The following is a 22,805-nucleotide window of genomic DNA, read 5'->3' on the forward strand; positions in this document are numbered from 1 at the left end:
CTTTAATCTGATTTTCCTCCTAAAGTTGTTCCAGGAAGGTAGAAAATGCAGGAATTGGCTGCTTCTCAGTCCTTGGAGAGCAATCTGAAAGAGACCATGGCTTAATGCTCTGGAAGGATACTGAAACCTACATTAAATTATAATAGAAAAATTTGTTAAAAGCAACTGGATTTCTCGAACACAGCTGGGTTTTCAGCCTTCTATTTATCAGGGAAGGCAAGATGTGCCACTTTACAGCACATCTCCCAGTCACCTAGACTTCCAATTCAGAGGTATTGGGAGGTGGGGAGAGGAGAAAAGGAGATGGAGGAGTGTATAAAATTTATTTAAAACTATTGGAGCCATGGCTGGGCATGGTGGCTCATAGCTGTAATCCCAGCACTTTGGGAGGTCAAGGCAAGTGGATCACTTGAGGTCAGGAGTTCAAGACCAGCGTGGGCAACATGGTGAAACCCCATTTCTATTAAAAATACAAAAATTAGTCAGACTTGGTGGCACAAACCTACAATCCCAGCCACTGGGGATGCTGAGGCAGGAGAATTGCTTGAGCCTGGGAGGCAGAGGTTGCAGTGAGCCAAGACTGGGCCACTGCACTCCAGCCTGGGCGACAGAGCGAGATTCTATCTCAAAATAAATAAATAAATAAATAAATAAATAATAATAAATAAATAAATAAATAAAATTAAATTTAAAATAAAACTATTGGAGCCTTAAAAATGAACACAGCTCTGGAAAAGGCTTCTAAGCTTTTAGCATATGGAACCCAAAGCTCTCTAATATTTTTACATCTTTGAATCCTCTTGATAACTGAAGAGAGCTGTCCATGTGACTCCCCATGACAGGTAATCCTGCAGACTTGATGCATGCTGAAAAATTGTGAACCTGCTCCCTTCTTCTCTCCTTGGTTAATACTTCATGATCTTTAACACTAACAACAAACAATGAATCAGCGATGAAAATGTGTGGATTTTTCAGCTGTTACATAGTTTCTCCTAAGCACATTTATTTTGTTCATTTATTAACAATCTTTTTAAAGTTTCTTCTTCTTGTCCAGATGTTATAGGCTCTGGGTTTTATGTGGAAAACAAGACTGACAGGATCCCTGACCTTGTGGAGCTTCCATTCAGTAGTGCTTCCAGATACTAATACATACTATGAAGAAATGAATACATGGTAGTTGGATAGAGATTGATGGGGGAGAGCCTACTTTATTTCTGAGGTTATGGCATTTGAGCTAAGACCTGAATGGTGAAAAGGAGCTAGAGAAGGTTTGAGGAGAAGCACCTCATGCAGGAGGAAGAGAAAATGGTTAATTCCTGAGAAGATGTCTATGTTGTACACATATGAACACAACGTGAAGCAAGAGGGGTAGTCTGGGCTAAATGAAGGCTTGGCTGGTCATGGTAAGAATTAGTTTTATTAGCTGTACAACAGGAAGTTGTTGGACATTTAAAAATACAACAGAAAGTTGTGGAACATTTAAAAATTGGGAATGTATAGGTTTTCAAAGGAAACTTCTACCTAAAGTTAAAATTGGGGAAGGGAGGCATTGCAGGGGTAGAGGTATGGGGAACACTTAGAGGACTACTGCATTTGTCCATGCAGGAGATGAGGGTAGCTGGGTGGACTCAAGTAGCAAAGATGTGGTAGGATGTGTTTTGGAGGTAAGTGTCCAGGTTTTTATTAACAAGTGAAATGAAATGAGGAAGCTAGAAAGCATAGTAATAATGATATACTAGCTAACACTTCAATTGCATTTTCCTGGTCCCTTTTAGGTGTTTTACATATGTTAACTAATTTAATACTCATAATAACAGTACTCATAAGTACTATTATTATCACTATTTTGTAGATTAGAAAACAGAGTCACAAAGAGGTTGAGTGACTGGCCAAAGATTGCCCGAATAGTAATAGCAGAGTACGCACTCAAACTTAAACATCTGATTTCACAGTATGTGTTCTTTCTTCAGTGTTCTAGGACACCATATACATATTTTATGTATACTACATATATCTCGGCATGTAAGTGCTTTGGAGAGGCACAGAGCATCATGATGGACTAACTGATATGATTTTCAAAATTTTCAAGTGAGCAAAGGTTATGGGGGAAAAGGGTAAAAGATCAGTTCCTACCTGTAAAGATATAATTCCTTTTTTGTTTACATATATTTGTCCAGGGCACAAAAAAATGTGCTACTGTGGACAGCATAATATTAATAAATACTCATCATTTTATCTGTGTGTATCCAATACAGATTTCTCAGATTTCCTTGTGAAATCAGGGAAATATGTAGCTGTGGTCTACAGATACCCAAACCACGGCATTTTGTTTTCAGGCCATTGCTAAACACCCAGGGGGCTCAATTTCTCAGTTTCGGAGAGTTTGGCTGGTTAGGTGCTGCTCTTGGTTGGAACCAGTCGGCCCGCATGGAAAACAGACCTCTCTTCCACACCTTGTGGTTACTATGCAGCAGGGGGCGCTGCAGTAGTGTTCATCGCGGTCCACCCGAGCCACTCGCCAGGCCAGAAAGGCAACCAGCCGGGAGGAGGCGTGTCAGGCAGCCCTGGGTCCTCTTTGGTCTTGCAACTTTAGTACCCAGAGCTTGTTCTACACAGACCATTCTACACCATATTTCATGATGTTGGATGTTTTCCATCCAGTCCTGCCTCCGAGCGGAAAGGAAGGGGCATTAGCTTCCCGCCTTACTTGATTTAAGCATAGTACTGTACCGCCTTGCACTAGAGGTTTCTCTCCTGTGTTCTCAGGGTCAACCCTACAGTCCCCCTGAAACCACGAAGGGGTCCCCGGGCAGTTGCTGCGGGATGTGTGTGTGTGTGTGTGTGTGTGTGTGTGTGTGTGTCTTTCTTTCCCTTTTTGGGGTCCTTTCTTTTTAACCTTACTGAAGGAGGGAACATTTCTCTCCCTACAGGTCTTTCCATTGACATTGGGGCCAACCGTGGGCTAAGAGCTGAAATCTCTCCTTCCTAAGTTGCCTCCAAGCTCTCCAATAGTACCTGCTCCCGCCCCATTTAGTCTCACACACTGTGTGCGTGAGAGATCGCCCGTGTGTGTGTGACAACCGAAGCTGCAGCAGTCGCCAAACCTGTTCTTCCTCTCCGGGTCTCAGAAGTCTCTCCAGCTGACCGGACTTACGCCTGGCAGCTCTTGGCACACACAGCGCTGTGGCTGAGATTCAGTCGTGCCAGGCGCTGCCAGGCAGCAGCGGGGCGAGCGACCACCTCCTCCTCGGCCTCCTTTCTCCCGTCTTCCCCTCCCAAGGCGCACTGTAGCTACTCCTTTGGGCTGTCTTCCAGCCGTCGCCCTTGGGTCCCGGGGGCTTTCCACAGTGAAATCGAAGGTGAAAGAAACAAGAGGGCGGGAGGCTGGTAGGAGGAGCCTCCAGGCTAGGGAGTGTGGGTGGAGCCTCCAGCCCGAGGGGCAGGGTGGGAGGAGCCTTCCGGGAGGATCTGGGTGGAGAAAGGGGCTGGGCCAAACCGGGATGGAGGGTTGGTCACGCAGGCGCGGGGGGCCGCGTCGAGAACCCCACGCGGGAGCTTCTGGAGTCTCCAGCCACCGCTTCTCACTTCATTGGAGAAGGGAGCTGGGGCTGGGGCCGGGAGGGAGCTAATAAATAGTGAATGTGCAGCAGCCGCCTTGGCGGCCGGAGTCCGCCCGAGCGACACCGGAGCAGTGCACCCGGGAGGCGGCGAGGGGAGGCGGTTCGCCTTGTCCCTCCCACCCGCGCCTCTTTCTCTCTCTTCCTCCAGCTGGTCCCAGAGCCCGGCTCGGTCCGGTCCCTCTGTCCCCATCCCGCACCCTTCCACCTCCTCCGAGTCCCACTCCTCACCTAGGACGCCCCAAACTGCCATGGGTTAGGGTGGGAACCGCGACCCGCGCGAAAGACCAGCCCTGCGCTTCCGCCGGGGGACGCGGAGCCCAAACACCGCTCGCCGCTTGCGGGCGCCCGGCATGGGGAGTGTGGTGTGAGCCCGCACCCGGGGAGGACGCAGGAGCTGCGGAGCCGGGCGCGAGGAGGAGGAGAGGAGTCGTGGATTGGAAGGACCCGAGGGAGGGAGGGTGGGGAAGCGACGGAAAAGTGAAGCTGGGAGGAGAAGGCGGCGGAAGGTGGGGATTGATGCTTCTGTTTTTTGTTGCCGCTGCTGCCCTCGCGCTGGGAGCCGAGCCGGAGGGAAGGCGGTGGAGAGATGATTGCAGAGTTGGTGAGCAGCGCTCTGGGGCTCGCCTTGTATCTCAACACCCTGAGTGCGGATTTCTGCTATGATGACAGGTAAGGGGCCGAGAGGAAGGGGCGACGGGCTGCAGGGGGCATACTCCGCGGTGGCTCTGAAGCTTCCCGCTTTAAGGCTCGAAGTGCGTCTCGGAGGAATTGGTTCAGCACCTGATGGTTTAGGCAACACGTAAACATTAACACCTAAATCAAACACCCGGGACGTGAGCGCGCTGGGCGGGCCGAGGGAGTTTCCGCTCCTAGTTTGCAGCAGGTTCTCGCCCTTGCTTCTCGGCTGTTGGCAGACGCTTGAGTTTCTTAGCGGAAATCCCGGCAATTTGGGAAACTGTTTAATGAGCGTATTAAATTAAAAAGTCTTAGGTATTCCTTGATGCAACAAAAGCACATTAAGTAATTTTACGTCTGGGTTGGGAGGAAGCCGCTCCTCGATCCCTGATAGATCCTCCCTGTTCCGTTTCTTTTTTTTGGTGGGACACTTTTATTTCCCGAAGTTAAAACACACATTTGATAGTTGCCAAAATTGTGAAAAGAGAGATCGTTCTCTGCTGTAACTTTACCTTTTAACGTGTACAGACTTTTACTTTGAGCCATAATAGTGCTGCTGATGGTCTCTCCCACCTCCCTAGCCTCCTTCACCAATCCATTGGGCAGCACTTTAAAAAAGCCTCGGCTTTCATTTCTGTTTGGGAGTTGTACATTAGATGTTAGTGGTTCTTTTGTACTAATTGGAGAAGAAGACGCCCCTAGAGACTGAAGTTGTCTTCTGCACTTAGGTTAGTTTGGGTGGCTAGTGAGACCTGAACTGTGTTGTCAAAGATACTGCATCGATTTCTGGAAAACGTCACCATTGTTTTGGTGTCTCTACCTATCTTTTAAACGTTATTTGTGTTTAGAAAGTGATGAAAAGCCCCTATTTCCATTAGGGAAAATTCCAATTTGTGTCCTTCCGGTGCCTTAATCTGATTACAATTAAAACAGATGCATAATTAAAATATATTAGGGATAACAGCACGCCTGGCTAAACTTATTAACCGTCCTGGGGTGTTTCATGCTCCATTGAAATTAAATCATCCAAAAAGTGAGCACAGATTTACTTTGACAGCTTTTCAGCAGCCTCTCTGGGCTGTGGAAAGTGAATGGATCCCCAGGGTTAGGGCGAGGCAGTGAGTGAACTCTTAAGGAAAGTGGTTGACAGTGAGGGGAGGTGAAGGCAGAATCTTCTTCTGGTCGTAATTAGCCACACTCTGTATTCTCTGGTGTTCCCATTCTCCTGCTAAAAGCATCTTCACATCTCTGTTAAGAAATCACCTGATAATAGCTGCTAGAACATCCAGCAGATCCGTCTTAATGCATTTTATGTAGTGCCTATCAGAGGCTAGTTGATAGGGAGCCACTGTTAGACATACATTTTTTCTTAACTTTTATGCAGCATACTGATTTTAGCAACTACACAGCATGCTCTGAGAAATGGTCTGTAGGAGTGAGGTAAATTTCTGTTCTCTCCAATTTTGTGTAATGGTGCACCTGCTATTTCTAGCATATTCGTGGAAAAAGCCCTTGTTTCCAAAGATGGGTGACTTTTTACTAAAACCAGCTTAGGTCAGTGTGGGCAGTTACTGGCTCTGTTGGGGGCGGTTTGGATAGGAAGCTTTTAAACCGAGAATATAGAGCTTATTTAAAAAAAGAAACTTACTATAATACTGTAACCTGTTGTAGAACACTGTGATAAATCAAATATTCCTATTGTATGCCCTTGATAATTGCTGTCTAATCCTTAAGAAAGTACATATCAGAAGTAACCATTATTTAAAAATTAAAGCTAAATTTGGATGTGCATTTTTTCTGTAGGTATAATTGTTCTGTGCTCTTGAGTCATCAGAAGTGTTAGCACTGGACTTTGTAACTTGGAAGAATGGTGTGAGTGTGATGATAAATTAGTTGTGCTTTGATGGTGTAAGTTTTTCAGATGCAATAGGTCTAATGGAGTGTTAAAATTCATGACTTCTATCTTGTAGCTACATAGGTGAATTTAGTATGATTATTTGCCCATATCATTTTATTGATAGCATGCTCAATATGAAGTCTAGATAGTATATATTGATATAATGTTGAGGTCCTATAAGTGTGAATTATACTTTGCTACAATTTGAAAAGTGTATTTTACACTGATTTCTTAGCATAACTGCATATGCCATCACATATTCTTAGAATGTGAAATCTTAAGAGTAGCAAACTTAGGTTTTATGTATCTTAGAAATTATGAGACACATAAATAGGAGCACTGAACTTATTTGCTGTTCAAATGATTCATTGCAAAGTTACACTATAAATTGTTTCTTTTCTGACATATTTTCTGTCTAACTACTGTAACTCACTGGTGTGTGAAGGGGGAGGAGAGCTGGGGAGCCAAGTATAAACTGTAGGATGATGATAATTTGTTTATTTCCACTACTCCATTTCAGATGCAAAGATTCATGTTTAAAACATTGCATAAACTAGACCTGTGGATTCTGCTGCCCCCCAGGAACTTTTGTGAAATACAGTTCTGTAAGGAGAGGCCAGTGCCGGAAGTGAAGGGAGAAGCACTCAAGGGAGATGGCTGTTATTCCTGACTTGCTTAACTAAATCATTATTGCTGTGGTATTTCTCAAAGTTATCATTTCTTATAAATATAGTGATCATTTACTTTATAAACTATATATAATTTCTTTCCATGTTTGATGTAGCTTGGTTGAAATTAAATGGTAACATGAAACTTTCTTATAGCACAATCAATTTCTCTATGGTAAAATTTAATATTTTACAAGTGCTTCTGTGCTAAATTTAAGAATATGCCTCTGATGTGATGAAACAAACAGTGGAAGAGAAGAATTCACAGTATATGATGAAAAAGGGTATGTGGTTTCAGCTTCATCCTCCCTCCCCTTGCTTTCAATCTAATATTGAGTCTTAAGTTGTGGTTAGAGGAAAATTGAAATTAAAAATATGCAGTCTTTGCCAAATTTTAAGTTATGTTGTATGTAATTCTTTAAAGGATTTTCTCTTATTTTCTGGAGAAATTTGGTGTTTAGGTCAGTGGTAAAACTTGCTGACCCAAAATTCTTTGGTTTCTTACGCATTTGTTGAGGATGACATGGCATCATTTTTTTCTTATCCTTTTTAATAATACTGTTAGAGTTTCTTATGGAGATAGGAGGAGTCCGTTTACTTCAAAGCAGACAAAGGTAAACAAACCATAACTGTTCTAAATTTTAGAAGTCTGATTTCACTTAGCACATATCTTCTAATTGGTGACATGTCCTTTTTATACATAGACAAGGAAATAAGATAATGCAGCTTTTACATGCTTTAAATTCTCATATGAGTAAAATAATTTATTAGTTTGCAAAGAAAGACACTTTGCAGGTTTGGAAGTAGAAAATATATTTGTGACTCCTCTGAAAATTTATTTTCTTATTGGGCATTTTGCATTTGTTAAACCCAACCAGAATCATTAATGTTACCTGTAGGTCTCTTAGCTATTCCACTGTGCAGTAATTTTTAGAAACTTGGAGAAACAACTACACAGCAGAAGTTTCTACTATGGAGTTAAAACTACATCAAGCTCTTCATAATTCACTCCTAGTTAGCTTTTCATTTGGGTATAAGTGGAAATCTCAGTTTTTATAAACATATTAGTTAAATTTTTCTTTATAATGATTTTGATTACTAATATTTAAAATGAAGGAATGGAATTTAAGGCATATTAACATTTTTTAAAAACCTGCGTTCTTTCTAAAGATACTCAACTATTATTTCCGCTTGATCCTTTAATATTACTGTTAGTTTGGGTTTTTTGACCTGGGATGATAGGAATCCCTCGTGAAATAATCACTCTGTTAACTTATCTTTAAAAAGTTCTCTCTAAGAGACTTGTCTTTGACCAATCTGAGGTTGTTATCTTAAGATTCCAGTATGTGTAACTACTGAAGGCAGGCCTGGTATTTAGTAAAAAGCATGTTTAGAAAGAATTACTATATAATTAAGTAAGGGAGAAGCTCTCTTTGTATCAATGGTTGTCTTACCAAGTTATTATTATAAGAAGCCACTGTATACAGAAGTATGGTCTTACTCTTCAGTTTCCTTCCCAGTTTTCACTGGAATACAAGATAGAGTTTGTAAATTATTTTAGGTAGCGTTTTATTTTCTAGCTATGTTTGGATTGTTTAAACAGACCTATTTGGAAAAAGTTCATTTTGCTCTTTTGAATAAGTATATCTCATCAGTAAGTTAAAATTAGGTGAAGTCAGTGTGAACCGCTTTACCTCCATTGAGCCTGTCACGTGATGTTTATCATAGTAATTGACCCACATACAGGCATTGAATGGACATGTGCAGATGCCACAGGGAAAATTGCCATCTGTTTCTTAGTTGTTTTCATATACACACATACACACACATACATGCACGATTATTACGTTTACATTGGTGATTCTATGGGCTGTTGTTTTGTCATCTGCACTTAGTGCCCCTATGGTTAATACTGAATTCTCTTCTGCTATAATTTTAAAATAGCAACCTTTTGCATTCCAGCATGTGTTAGGATCATAGTTTGTCTTTCTAATCATTTTGTTGCTGCTCAGCACACTAAAAGCACTTTTTGAAAAAAAATGCCTCTGGTGGTACAACTGATTTTTCATGGGCTAAAGGTACATTGTCTGTAAAGCAGGCACCTTGGTAATACTAGGAAAGGATGAAGTTTACCCTTAAGGCACTTTGAAAAATCTGTGGCTGACAAACCTACTTTCTTATAACTTTATTATACTCATCTAAAGTGCTTTTAACAGTAACTTTCATCTGTTAACCTTTCCAGTTCTCTCTTAAGAGCAGAGTATTGTATCAGCTTTGGATACTTATTTTAATGACTTCACAGAAGTGACAAGTGTGGCAGCCTCCAAGGAAAGGAACAGTGGGTTATTGAATGTAAAGACCTCTCCTCTATAAATAGCTGTCCTCATTTAGGAGCTCAATTTTTTTTAAAAAGTGGAGGGATATTTTCTGCATACCTTCTGTTTTTCATTGGGTGAAAAAGGCATAATATTTTGGATAGTTGCTGGTGTAATTACATACAGTGCTAAATGGTTTTTTTGAAGATATGATTTATATGTGCATTTGAGGAATAAACTTACATTCAATAATTGACAAATTATTAATATTACTAGATAAGGGCTTCTTTGTATATGTAGTGCATAGTACAACTACAGCACTGCTTACGTTGTTAACAAGCATCCCACAAAACATTGTGCTTTCTTACCTGTACTTTAGCAGGTACTGCAAAGGGTTTGAGTCTGGGAGTCTGATGCTAGATCTATACAAATGCTGATAGATTGACCTTTGACAGGTGGAATTCCAGTTGAATTTATCAATTTATTGTTACCTTTTAATTTTTTTACTGTTTATTTTTGTTGATACTCATATTTAAAAACTTTCACTGGGACTCTGTTAGCTTCTTTTCCAAAACACTCACTCCTAAGATTCATGATTGGTACTTTGGCCTGGCCTTATTTTGGGTCTGTACTTACTGGTGCTTTATTCATACATGCGGAAGCTTTGGAATGCCTCTTCCAAATTTCTCTTTCCTACTTGTTCAGGTCAGTTGTTTTTCTTGGATGTCTAAACTCTTTGAGTTGACTAGATTTGCCTCAACTTGTCAATAGGGATTAAAGATTTTTGCCTCGGAGGTTTTTGGCCATATATTCAAGGCAGTTAATTCCAAAAAGATGCATCTCTTCCAAATTTCTGTCTCATTTCCTCTCTTTTTCTCCTTTCTGTTTACCTTTCCAATTACATTTGTCAGTTTTTTTGATACTCAAGGTTTCTAGAATTAAAGGTGTGGCCGGGCGCGGTGGCTCACACCTGTAATCCCAGTACTTTGGGAGGCTGAGGCGGGTGGATCCCGAGTTCAGGAGTTCGAGACCAGCCTGGCCAACATGGTGAAACCTTGTCTCTACTGAAAATACAAAAATTAGCCAGGTGTGGTGGCAGGTGCCTGTAATCCCGGCTACTCAGGAGGCTGAGGCAGGAGAATCTCTTGAAACTGGAAGGTGGAGGTTGCAGCAAGCCAAGATCACGCCACTGTACTCCAGCCTGGTCAGTAAGAGTGAAACTCCATCTCAAAAATAAATAAATAAATAAATAAATAAATAAATAAATAAATAAATAAAGGTGTAAATGTTTGCTTAAGTCTTTTAGAAGCATTTTGGGATTGGTTTTTTGTGTTTACAACTTTGACTTTTTTTTTGTACAGGTTAATGGGAAACAAGTAAACCTATCTGTGTAAACCAGAGAATTTCAAAAAAGGCGGGAAGACTGAAATGATTGTTTTCAAGATTCCACTTTAAAAGTTGATACCATTTTTTAGAGTAGTTTATTTAAGGACATTTCATAAATTCTGTTAATTTGAAAAACTAGAGATAATTGTTTTAAAGATGAGATAGAGAAGTTTTGATTTATTCATGTCTAAAAAAATTATATGGAAAAAATATGAGAATTGAAAATATGAACTCTGGATTTAGATTCCATTTTATTGTGGAATTAAATGAAATTAAACATATATTTGCTCTCTAAGGTTATTCCTGTACCACGTTGCTTGAGGGCAGTGCCATTGTATCCGTTTTAGAAGTACCTTAGTATTTGGCAGAGGAGATGCTATTTGCTTATGATGATTCGATAAAAGCTTTTGTTTCTTGATTTCTTTGCTGGGGCATTTTGTGATGCATTTTGTGTTGCAGTGAGACATGGTATGAAGTGTGGCACAGCATGTAGTTACAGTCAAGATGACTGGCTAAATTACATGATTTCTGAAATGAAACACACATTAGTGCCCTTGGAATAGCAGCTGTGTGCTAGGTATTGTCAAATAAAATGTTTCTGTGAGGTCTTTGTATTTTATGATTAATCTTCATTTTTGTGAAATTTATTATAAAAGTGTAATTATTCCACAGGAGGATTAAGTTAAAAAAAAAAAAAAAAGAAAACAGGTTCACTACAGCCATGTGATCATAGTTTCTTCAATTAGGGAACTATATAAAAACATTGCCTTGTGGTAATGGAATTGATTGAGATTTGAAACTGAAAAATTCATGACTTTTTATAATGAAAGTGCCTTTTTCCTAATTGTGATTCCAGAGATTATTGATTTCCTTAGAAGTAGAACATTTTGACTGTACTAGCCTAGGAATTCTCACTTGACATCATTTAGAAGTATTTTAACTTCAAAGGATGTGTTATTTGCTGAAGAGTGGCCACTGGGGCGCAATATGGCTCTTGACATTTTGAACAGTTTTAAATGATGGTACTGAAGTATTTCAAACAGCCTGTTTCAACATTGTTTAAAAAGCCAGTGGGAAGAATGGCAGTCCATATAACCCTGCATACTTGGAATTCTTTAGTTATTAATTTGAAGTTCAGTTCACAAGTTTATTTCTTACATAGTAAGTTTTTAAGATGAATAAGGCTCATAGAAGTTTTACAGCCGTGTCTTATGAAATTTTGTTTTCTTTTTTTGCTTATATGTATTCTATAAAGACACTGAAAGGCTGCAAACTATTGTCTTGCTTTTTTTGTTTTTACATTAACCTGTTAGGTCACAGATCTGTGTTACAGTCATTGTTATAAAGCATATTGTTACTGAGCTTCTGTTGTAAACCCAAAATTATAGAAGTAGTCTTGGAGAGAGGCAGATAAGTCAAAATACTTTGTGAAAAGTAAACATCTTGTTTTTGTTAATTTCCAATTTGTTCCACAATGAAAGCATGTCTACCCCATTTTCTTTTCTGTTAGTTGTGTCTCTTGGATTAAATGTGAGTCAATAAACTCTAGAGTAAGGCTGCTCCAGAGGGAACAAGGACTTACTGGTTGTCAGTGCATGTAGAAGTGACATCCCTGAAAATTGTGTCCTCTGCGGGGGGCACTTTAGGTGGTGGCTATAGAGATTACATTCATAGGCTTGACTACTTTTCTGTTTGGGGAGGACACTTGTCATTACAGAACCATTCCAAAGAAGGGGTTCTCAAGGTAGGGCTGGCAGCTGCAATTAGCCTATAGTGGTTCCTCTGGGACATTTCTCATGGTTTTGTAAATTTGTTTTTGGCTACTTCTGTCTTCCTATCTTCAGCTTTAAGAAACTAAGCCTGCTGCCTTCAATTCTAAAATGTCTCAGGTAGAACAGTTGAGTTCAAATGTTTTTTCAAGTATATTTCCTTTAGAACAAGTTCCTCTCTCCTGTCCCAAATAATTAACTACACGACTGTTCTCCCAAAAAATGGAAAAGATCTCATTTTGACAAAGCAAGCTGTTTATGACCAATTTTCCAACTAGAAATTCACAGAAGAAAAGTTCTCAAATGATGAAGAAGTTTAAGCAGGCAAAAAGACATTTTTATTTGCAGAAATACGCCCTTTAGAGGGAGGCAATTATTTATAGCTGATAGGAAAAACCAGTATACCTGAATTCATTTGGTAAACTTCACTTAAAATTGGAAGGTTATTCTTGTTATTCTATTGAAAGAAAAAAAAAAATATGGTACTGAATTATGTCACAGATTTATATTAAAGAAACTAAGTTTTATACATTAAACCACTCTTACAGGGATACATACTGATTTAACCAAGAAAATGAATTTGAGATTTCATAAAAATCTTTCAAAGACACCAGTGTGCAGCTTGAAATCAAGTATAGTGTACCATGCATATCTATTTGAAATACCCAATTAAAATGACCACATTAAGATTGCATCCTTTCACCTCTATATTTAAATTTACTTTTTTCTTTTATAAACGGTGATGTTTTTTGGCTTTTGTTTCATATTGAACGGAGGATGAAATCAGTATTTCAAAAACTCTTGTATGTCATCAGGATAAATAATGTGCTATTTCCAGGAGGGAATTATTAGTGGCCACTTTTCAGTACACTCCTGGCATGATGTTGAGGATGCCTGTGACTGGCAAGGGGTTTTAGACCCGGCCCTCTGATAACTTGCCTCCCTGCTTTCATATGGACAATTGACTTTCTAAAAATCTTTTTAAGTGCAGTTCAAATTCAAATTCCCAGTTTTTTGGAGCTAGAAGCATCTCCCTAAAGGGATGCTGAGATGGCTTCTTGCTGGCTCTCTTTCTACCTATCTATATGTATATGTTTCTATTAATAGATCTATTAACACATATGGACTTGTTAAAAATGAAGATTTTGGCCGGGTGCGGTGGCTCATGCCTATAATCCCAGTACTTTGGGAGGCCGAAGCAGGTGGATCATGAGGTCAGGAGATTGACACCATCCTGGTCAACATGGTGAAACCTCGTCTCTACTAAAACACAAAAAAATTAGCCGGGCATGGTGGCACACCCCTGTAGTCCCAGCTACTCAGGAGGCCGAATCAGGGGAATCACTTGAACCCAGAGGGCAGAGGTTGCAGTGAGCCAAGATCGCGCCACTGCATTCCAGCCTGGTGACAGTCTGTCTCAAAAAGAATGCAGATTTTCATTACTGTTATTCCCAGGTACAGCAGATGCTGCAAATTTACTGACCACACTTAGGGTAATAAGACTGTAGTTCATTTAAATGTATTACAGATAAGCTGTCTAAATTCCTGGATTAAAAATGGTTGAATATAAGGTGTGTTTGTTATGGATATGACTTTAGCCAGTTTATTTAATCTATGTTTCATTTTTCTTATTTGTTCAACAATGGCATCTTTAAGTTGATCATGTGAGTTTGAGGTATTCAGATTTTGAAAAGGTAGAGAGCTTGCTGAACTTCTAGGAGATGATCTCTATTTAAATAATCTGTCACCATCATATAAAATAATGTCATCTTCTTTGTAATATGACTGTGGGGACAGATATTGGATTCTCATTTTGACAAATAAACTGATACGCAGTTGCCTAGGGCTTATGCTCGAGTAGGTACTGATGCCTAAACGGAGTCTCTAGAGTCAAGTGTCTTTATTGGTTTGTGCTTTTGTTGAACAACCCATTTTGAAGAAATTTGGTTTGCATTGCATGAAGACTTTATAGACTTTAGGCAAGCAGCAAAAATGAGGGTCTAGGCAGCTGAAATTAGGAAAGTTAAAAATTTGTTAGTGATTATTGTTAGTGACATTCAGGCACCAGGTGATGCTCTTCAGTGAAGGTATCTAAATAGGATTAGAAATGCTTCGGCCTGTATGACTTTTTAACCTGGTACACTTAAACCTTTGCCTTAAGGCACCTTGGGGGATTTCTGAATAGGTGAATGCACTATCTCTGAAGTTTTAAAACCCTGATTAATAAAAACCTTTTTAAGGAACTTGTTCTAAAATGAGTTATACTTTTTCCTTTCTTTTTAAAATACTGTATGTACTATGTAGTAGAGGCAGGGTTGTGAATGAATGCTGGACCAAGATAAAAGATTACAGTTTTCATCTTGGAATACCACTGTACTAGCTAAGTACTTGAACTGCTCAGCTCTCGTGAACTCAGTATTTTAATTGGTCAGGAAACGAAAATAATAATAGTAACTGCCAACCACAGAGTGAGACTCAAATGAAATAATATGATGAACGTTCTCTGTGGTTTTAAAAAGCTGCGTGGTTATATACTTAGCTGTAGAGTGGTTGGACCAGGGGGCTGAATGACTTGGTTGATCACTGTACATTAAGTACAGCTGTCCCTGCTTATCCTTGGGGGATTTATTCCAAAACCCCCAGTGGATGCCTGAAACTGAGGACAGTACCAAACCCTGTATATAGTATAGTATGTTTTCCTCCATACATACATACCTATGATAAAGTTTAATTTATAATATAAAGTAGAAACAGTAAGAGATTAATAATAACAACTAATAACAAAATAGAACAGTTATAATATGCAAGCATAACTACTCTTGTGCTTGGCATCCATATTAAATAAAATAAAGGTCACTTGGACACAAGCACTGTGATACCTCATCAATCGATCTGATTAACCAAGAGCTATTAAGTGATGAATGAGCGGGTAGTGTAGACTGTTGGATGCACTGGACCAAAGGATGATTCACATCCAGGGTGGGATAGGGCAGGACGGCACGCAGTTTCGTCGTGCTACTCAGAACAATGTGCCCTTTACAACTTATGAATTGTTTATTTCTGGAATTTTCCTTTTAATATTTTTGCACCATAGTGGACCATGGGTAACTGAAACCTTGGATAAGGGGGGGACTACTGTGTCTCACGCTCATCTTCCCTGAGAACAGAGCTATGCCCTATTTTGATGTTCTTGCTGACTTTTTCACTTGGAGTCTGTGGTTGAGCCCCTGCTATCTGAGCTACTATTGCATGGCCTGCTCCATCCCCCATACACTGTTTCTGCTTTTACTCTCTATCCACTCTTGTGGCCAGCAGTTTCCAGTCTCATTACAAAAGCAGTTTTTGTTCTCTTCTTTTTCTTTTCTGTTGCTTTTTCTATGTTTCTAGTCATTGTACATGAAGGCTTATTTTGAATAGACATTCTGGCCAATCTGAGTACTTCTTTCCTTCTGCAGAGAAAACCGACCAATTACAGTGCATCTGGTATAAATAGTCTTTGGTACTTTGGTTCTGCTTGGCAGAGCATATTGTTACTGGGTACTCATGGTCTCTCTCTTCATTGACGACCCTTTTTCTATTTGGAGTACGCTCATATTCAGAGTAGTTCTGGCAGTGTGGCGAATTAAGAAAGCTGTTTTGTCAGATGAGCTGCAGTTTTGCTGCACCGACGTGTTTGTGTCAATCAGTTGTATATCAAGAATTTGAAGTAAGTTTTGTTTAACACAGGTGCAGGATGACAACATCTAACAAATTAGCCTGGTGGTACATTTTGGGTAACAATTATAAAAAATGTCTTTCAGAGTTTTTCAAACAACAAGGAGGCAAAGAGTAAAGATCACGGAATTTTGGAATCAGAGGTCCAGTGATCTAATCCCAGAACTAATATAGCCAGCCCTCCACATACCTGGGTTCTGCATCTGTGGATTCAACAACCATGGAGTGATAATATTTGAAAAACAAAAATTGTGTCTGTACTGAACATGTACAGATTTTTTATTGTCATAATTTTCTAAATACAGGATGACTATATGTTGTAATCTGGAAATTATTTAAAGTATATGGGAGGATGTGCATAGGTTATATGCAAATGTGATGCCATTTTATATAACGTCTTTGAGCATTGTGGATTTTGGTATCTGAGGTAGGTCCTAGAACCAAGCTTCCCACTGATACCGAGGGGTGACTGTATGTGCTAATAGTGTTATTTTGATTGTGTTACTAAAACTCCTTTATCCTCTGTTCTCTCTTATATAGAATAAGAATAGCAATACCTACTTTATAGAGTTGTTGGGAGAATTTAATGAGATAAGTTATGTAAAGTACTCAGAAGCATATCTGGTGTCTAGGATACTTACTAAATATTTCTTTTAAATTATTCAGTAATGGTATTGTTGAATAGTCTAAAAAAATCACTATATAATAACACTTGAAACTATTATAGGGCATTTAAGATTTTTCATAAAAGCCAACATGCAAAACTTAAACTTACTTCTGATAATAGTTAACTTAGTAGTTTGGGTAAATTTAGTGTAACTGAACTATGTTCAGTGAACTATAATAATTAGGTAATGATTTTGTATTTGAAATTTTGTCCTGAATTTTAAGTTAGGAGAAGTGATGTTGAGATTTTACCATTATGCACACACACAGGCACCAATACAAGCATACATGTACATATATGCAAATTTTGCCAATAAAGTATTTGCAGTGTATAGTTAATTAAATGTACCTATGAAAAACATTATTAGATGACTTCCATATTCTTTACCATGATTGAATTCTTTCTTTTAAATTAGATTATATCATACCTAGGAGTATGTATTAGTCCATTTCATGCTGCTATACAGAAATACCTGAAACTGAGTATTTTATAAATAAAAAGAGGTTTAATGGACTCATAGTTCAACATGGCTAGGGAGGCCTCACAATTATGGCAGAAGGTGAAGGAGGAGCAAAGGCACGGCTTACATGGAGACAGGCAAGAGAGTGTGTGCAGGGGAGCTGCGCTTTATAAAACCATCAGATCTCCTGAGACTTTTTCACTGTCAAGAGAACAGCAGGGGAAAAACCTGCCCCCATGATTCAATTACTTCCCACCAGATCTTTCCCATGATATGTGGGGATTATGGGAGCTACAATTCCAGATGAAATTTGTGTGGGGACACAGTCCTACCATATGAGAGTATATGCAAAGTTATGATTTTTTTTTACCATATTGTAAGAATGATTTTATTCTACAGTATATATCTTAGGCAATGACATATCTTAAAAAATGAAAATACAGACTTAGTTTACAGACTTGGTTTGTATTGGAAAAGCTTGTGTTAAATTGACAGCCCAAATCTCAGGAATACATTTTTTTTTTTTTTTTTTTTTTTTTTGAGACAGTCTTGCTCTGTCTCCCAGGCTGGAGTGCAGTGGCACGATCTCGGTCCACTGCAAGCTCCGCCTCTCGGGTTCACGCCATTCTCCTGCCTCAGTCTCCCGAGTAGGAGTAGCTGGGACTATAGGCACCCGGCACCGCGCCCGCCTAATTTTTTTTTTTTTTTTTTTTTTTTTTGTATTTTCAGTAGAGACAGAGTTTCACCGTGTTAGCCAGGATGGTCTCCATTTCCTGACCTCGTGATCCGCCCGCCTGGGCCTCCCAAAGTCCTGGGATTACAGGCGTGACCCACCGCGCCCGGCCAGGAATACTTTTATGTACTGTTTGTTTTACAGTGAGCAGCATTGAATATAAAAGCTCTGTTTGAATCCTTTTCTGGGAAGCTTGTTCTCACTCATTCCTTCATACTCTCACCAGGACCTACGACTTGTATTACTTTATTTATAAGTAATTCTGCATTTAGGAATATTATTCTTGGCCGGGCACCCTGGCTCACTCCTATAATTCCAGACTTTGGGACGCCAGGGTGGGCGGATCAGCTGAGGTCGGGAGTTTGAGACCAGCCTGACCAACGTGGAGAAACCCTGTCTTTACTAAAAAAAAAAAAAAAAGAAAAAAAAATTATCTGGGTATGATGGTGCAAACCTGTTATCCCAGCTACTTGGAAGGCTGAGGCAGGAGAATCGCTTGAACCCCGGAGGCGGAGGTTGCAGTTGAGGCGAGATCCCACCATTGCACTACCGCCTGACCAACAAGAGCAAAACTCCATTTCAAAAGACAAAAAGAAAATTAATCTCTCTCCTAATTAAAACAGATCTTTTACATATTTACTTAACGTTTTTCTAGGGATTCCCTATATAAAGAATATGTATTACCTTAAAATATTAACAATGTTTTCTTTCCTCTTCGCCCCCGTTTCCTTGAAAGATAAATATTTCTAACCCCTCCCCCCAAAAAACTAAACGTGCTGAAGGTGATCTATTACCGGGGGCAATAAGGCTTTCTCTTTAAAGTCAATGTGGGTCTGATTTCCCCTGCCACCACCCCAGTCCCTTCGAGATTAAAACAGGTCACAATTTTATAACAATGGGTTTGGGTGTATTTGCTTAAGAAATATAGTTGAAATTGGCCATTTTGGAGTAATTAATAACATTTGGAGTAAAACATTAGCGATATTGCCACACTTACAGTGGAAAGTGAGCAAGTTAGTACAACAAAGCATATCAACCAAAGATATTTCACCTCAGGCACTATCATTATTCATTTCTTGTATGTTACCTTATTGTCACTCGGAATGTTTACTCTGTTCCTACTGATAACTAAATTCTAATAGCAAGTGGAAAGCTCCTAAAAAGAACACTTTTGGTTCTTGTTGGATAGCAGCCTAGTTTTCTCTAATCCACATCTGTTCTTTGGAATATTTTTAGACTGTTCAGGTGAAAATTTACCCAGTATCTTAATAAACCAAATTCTGTTACTGATGGGTTAAAAAAATCAGTCATACTATTTTTAAGTTGTTAATGGAAAACAAGTAGATTTTGCAGGATGGCTCTCAAGTCTATGGAATTAATTTACATTGGTGCAAGAAACCAATCATTCAAGACTTTATTAAACATGCTTTCACCAGATGACTTTTAGAACTAAACAGAAGAAGCCAGGTGTGGTGGCTCACACATGTAATCTCCTCACTTCAGGAGGCTAAGGGGACAGAATTGCTTAAGTACAGCAGTTTGAAAGTGGCCTGGGCAACATAGCAAGATTCCATCTCTACGAAAAAATAAAATCGCTTAGGCAGGAGGATCACTTGAACCTAGGAGTTCAAGACTAGCCTGGGCAACAGAGGGAGACCCTGTCCCTATAAAAAATAAAAATTGGGCAGGGTGATAATTCAGTGATAACTGAAGTAATTTCCTGGAACAAAAATCCTTAGAGTACAAATAATTTTATTTAAGTAAACCAAAAAAATAGTATTTTACAAAAAAAAAATTCATTAGTTTCCATCTCTTCAAGATTTTGAGAGAGACTACCATTCCAGTTTTCAATGCAACTACCACTGCAGAGTTACTTATGCCTGTTTCTACCAATTTCAGAAATTATTTGTACTTTAAGGATTTTTGTTCCAGGAAATTACTTCAGTTGGAGTTAATTTATTGGAACCCTTTACTAACAAATTTCTGTTTTGTATCAAGATTAGTATTAGAAAAAAAAGGAGATATATGGAAATTAAGAAAGCAACAAAAATTATAAGATAATTGCCCTTATAAAGAAGTCATTATATGAAAAAGATACTTGCACATGCATGTTTATAGCAGCACAATTTGCAATAGCAAAAATGTGGAACCAACCAAAATGCCCATCAGTCAACGAGTTAATAAAGAAATAATATATGTATGATGGGATACTACTCAGCCATAAAAAGGAATGAATTAATGGCATTCACAGCGACCTGAATGAGATTGGAGACTGTTATTCTAAGTAAAGTAACTCGGGAATGGAAAAGCAAATATCGTATGTTCTCACTCGTAAGTGGGAGCTAAACCATGAGTATGTAAAGGCATAAGAATGACACAATGGACTTTGCGGATTCAAGGGGAAAGGGTGGGTAGAGAGTGAGGGATAAAAGACGTTGGGTGGAGTGTATACTGCTCAGGTGATGAGTGCATCAAAATCTCACACATCACCACTAAAGAACTCACTCATGTTACCAAACACCATCTGTTCCCCAGTAACCTATGGGGATAAAAAAAATTCAAAAAAAGGAAATTGTCCTTATATACATGTCAACCAAAAGATTTAATTATATTTGGTAAGAACATTGTAAATTGCTTTGTAGTGTATTCTGAGAACTTATGTCAGAGGCCAGAAATGGCTTTTGTTACCAGAAGTAATGGAAGGAAAGGAAAAGTAAGTGTATGCTTACCATTTTGGGTAGTCTGATTTCTGCAAATTATAGTGTAAAAATATGATTATTCAAAATTTTGGAGAAACATTCAAACTTGGTTTATTTTAAATTAGGAAATCAGCTCAAATAGGCATTGGCCTTTGATTTAAGAGTGTTAACTCATTCTTAGGTAGAAATGTGCTATCTCCCGAGAAAGCATCAGTGTGGGATGCCTTAAGCTCATGCCATCTCCTCTTCCATTAGGAAGCATTTATAAATGCTTAGCCGTGTTAGGAATCACGTTAGATATTGGGGGCAGTGACTCTGAAGAGGATGTGCCACATAATCTCAAAAAGCTTAGGGTCTGGTGGGGAGACAACCAAGCAAACAGATAGCTTCTCTAAAATAGAGACATGCTTATGGCTTAAGTGAGTACATAAGAGGGGCACTTGACCCAGACTGGGAGGGAAGGAGGCACTTGTGAGATGCTTATGCTTGAACTGACTCCTGAAGAAGAAATAAAAATTAGATTAATAAAGATGAGAGAGAAGGCTGGGCGTGGTGGCTCATGCCTGTAATCCCAGCACCCTGGGAGGCCGAGGCGGGTAGATCACCTGAGGTCAGGAGTTCAAGACCAGCGTGGCCAACATGGCAAAACCTTATCTCTACTGAAAGTATAAAAAATAGCTGGGCTTGGTAGTGCATGCCTGTAATCCTAGCCACTAGGGAGACTGAGGCAGGATAATCACTTGAACCTGGGAGGCGGAGGTTGCGGTGAGCCAAGATTGTGCCACTGCACTCCAGCCTGGACAACAGACAACAGAGCAAGACTCCATCTCAAAAAAAAAAAAAAAAAAAAAAAAAAAAAAAAAAAAAAGAGAGAGAGACAGAGAGAGAGAGGAATATTTGAGGAGAAATATGTAGGGAGAGAAAAGCTTGGCGTCCAAGAAGAGGGAATAAAGCTGGAGGATAGGAGGGAGGGAGAGAGGGAAGAGAGACGAGTTGATAGGAGCCAGGTCACCAAGGGCCTTGGGCTCTCTGATAACATTTAAACGATTGTCTGAAGTGGGATGAAATCCAACACAGAGAGACAGGTAGCTATTATAGGATTATATTGACTATATAGGATTATATAGGCTGTATAGGATTATATTGGAGAATTTGTATTGCCAGTAGTGATTAGTATTTTAAGAAGTTAAGAACAAAGATGAAAATAAATTTGGATATAGTAGAAATGGAAAGGTGGAGAAAACTTGACTTCACTTGGTAATTAACTGAATGTGGAGGGTTAAGGGGAAAGAGAGGTTTAAGACTATTCCCGGATTTCTGTTGGACCAGTGGGTAAAAAAGAAACACATATGTAGATCACTTTTGGGTGAAGGGAGATGGAAAGACATGCCTACTTTCCTTAATGAGTAAGAGGAGAGGTGAGATGTCAGAACGTCTCTGCTCACAAATGTGTGTTGTGTTGATGCTTCAGAGTTTGGCATGCCGGTATTTGCTACTTTCAATTGGTGCTAAAACTTCGTCATTGCGCCTTTATTTTTGCTAGCATATTATTTATTTTGATAATAAAGACTTTAGGTTATAAGTGATTGTCTCAATACATTTGAGCTGCTGTAACAAAATACCATAAACTAGGCAACTTATAAACAACAGAAATTGATTTCTCACAGTTCTGAAGGCAGGGAGGTCCTAGATCGAGGTGCTAGCAGATCTGGTACCTGTAGAGGCCTCACTTCCTGGTTCATAGTAGCTTTCTTTTTGCTGTGTCCTTACGTTGAGGTAGGGGGAAGGGAGTTCTCGGGGTCTTATTTTCTACGGGCATGAATCCCTTTAATGAGGATTTCATTCAGATGACCTAATCACGTCCCAAATGCCTCACCGCCAAATACCACCACATTGGGCGTTAGTATTTAACATAGGAATTTTCGAGGACACACACATTGTGCTCATGTCATTAGCAGTGACATGAGCACAATTCAGGAAAGGTGGAGCCTCTTGCTTGTCTGAACCAAAGAGCTCCAATGAGGCCATGAGGACTCTGTTTCTTTCTTCATCTCTTGGTCCGGCTATAGTGATCTTCATGATCAGTGGCAACCTGGAGTTTTCTCCCTAGTTCTCTCTGAAGTGCTCTGTGGAGGACTTCAGTTATCCTGACTTGGGGAATGGTGGGGGTACTTCGTCTAGGCCAAGGCCTTGTGTCTGCAC

General features: G+C 39.5%; 1 protein-coding gene across 1 annotated transcript in view; it reads left to right on the forward strand.

The window, feature by feature from the left end:
• Positions 1–3,537: 3,537 nt before the first annotated feature.
• The window catches only part of TMTC2 (transmembrane O-mannosyltransferase targeting cadherins 2), a 453,316-nt gene continuing 434,048 nt past the window's right edge, over positions 3,538–22,805 (forward strand). The window contains exon 1 of the mRNA XM_030939608.1: positions 3,538–4,289. Within this exon, the coding sequence (XP_030795468.1) occupies positions 4,207–4,289 (83 nt within the window). The 5' untranslated portion in view covers positions 3,538–4,206. The remainder of the gene's footprint in view (positions 4,290–22,805) is intronic.

Source organism: Rhinopithecus roxellana, chromosome 10, assembly GCF_007565055.1.
Source record: "Rhinopithecus roxellana isolate Shanxi Qingling chromosome 10, ASM756505v1, whole genome shotgun sequence".
Taxonomy (NCBI): Eukaryota; Metazoa; Chordata; class Mammalia; order Primates; family Cercopithecidae; genus Rhinopithecus; species Rhinopithecus roxellana.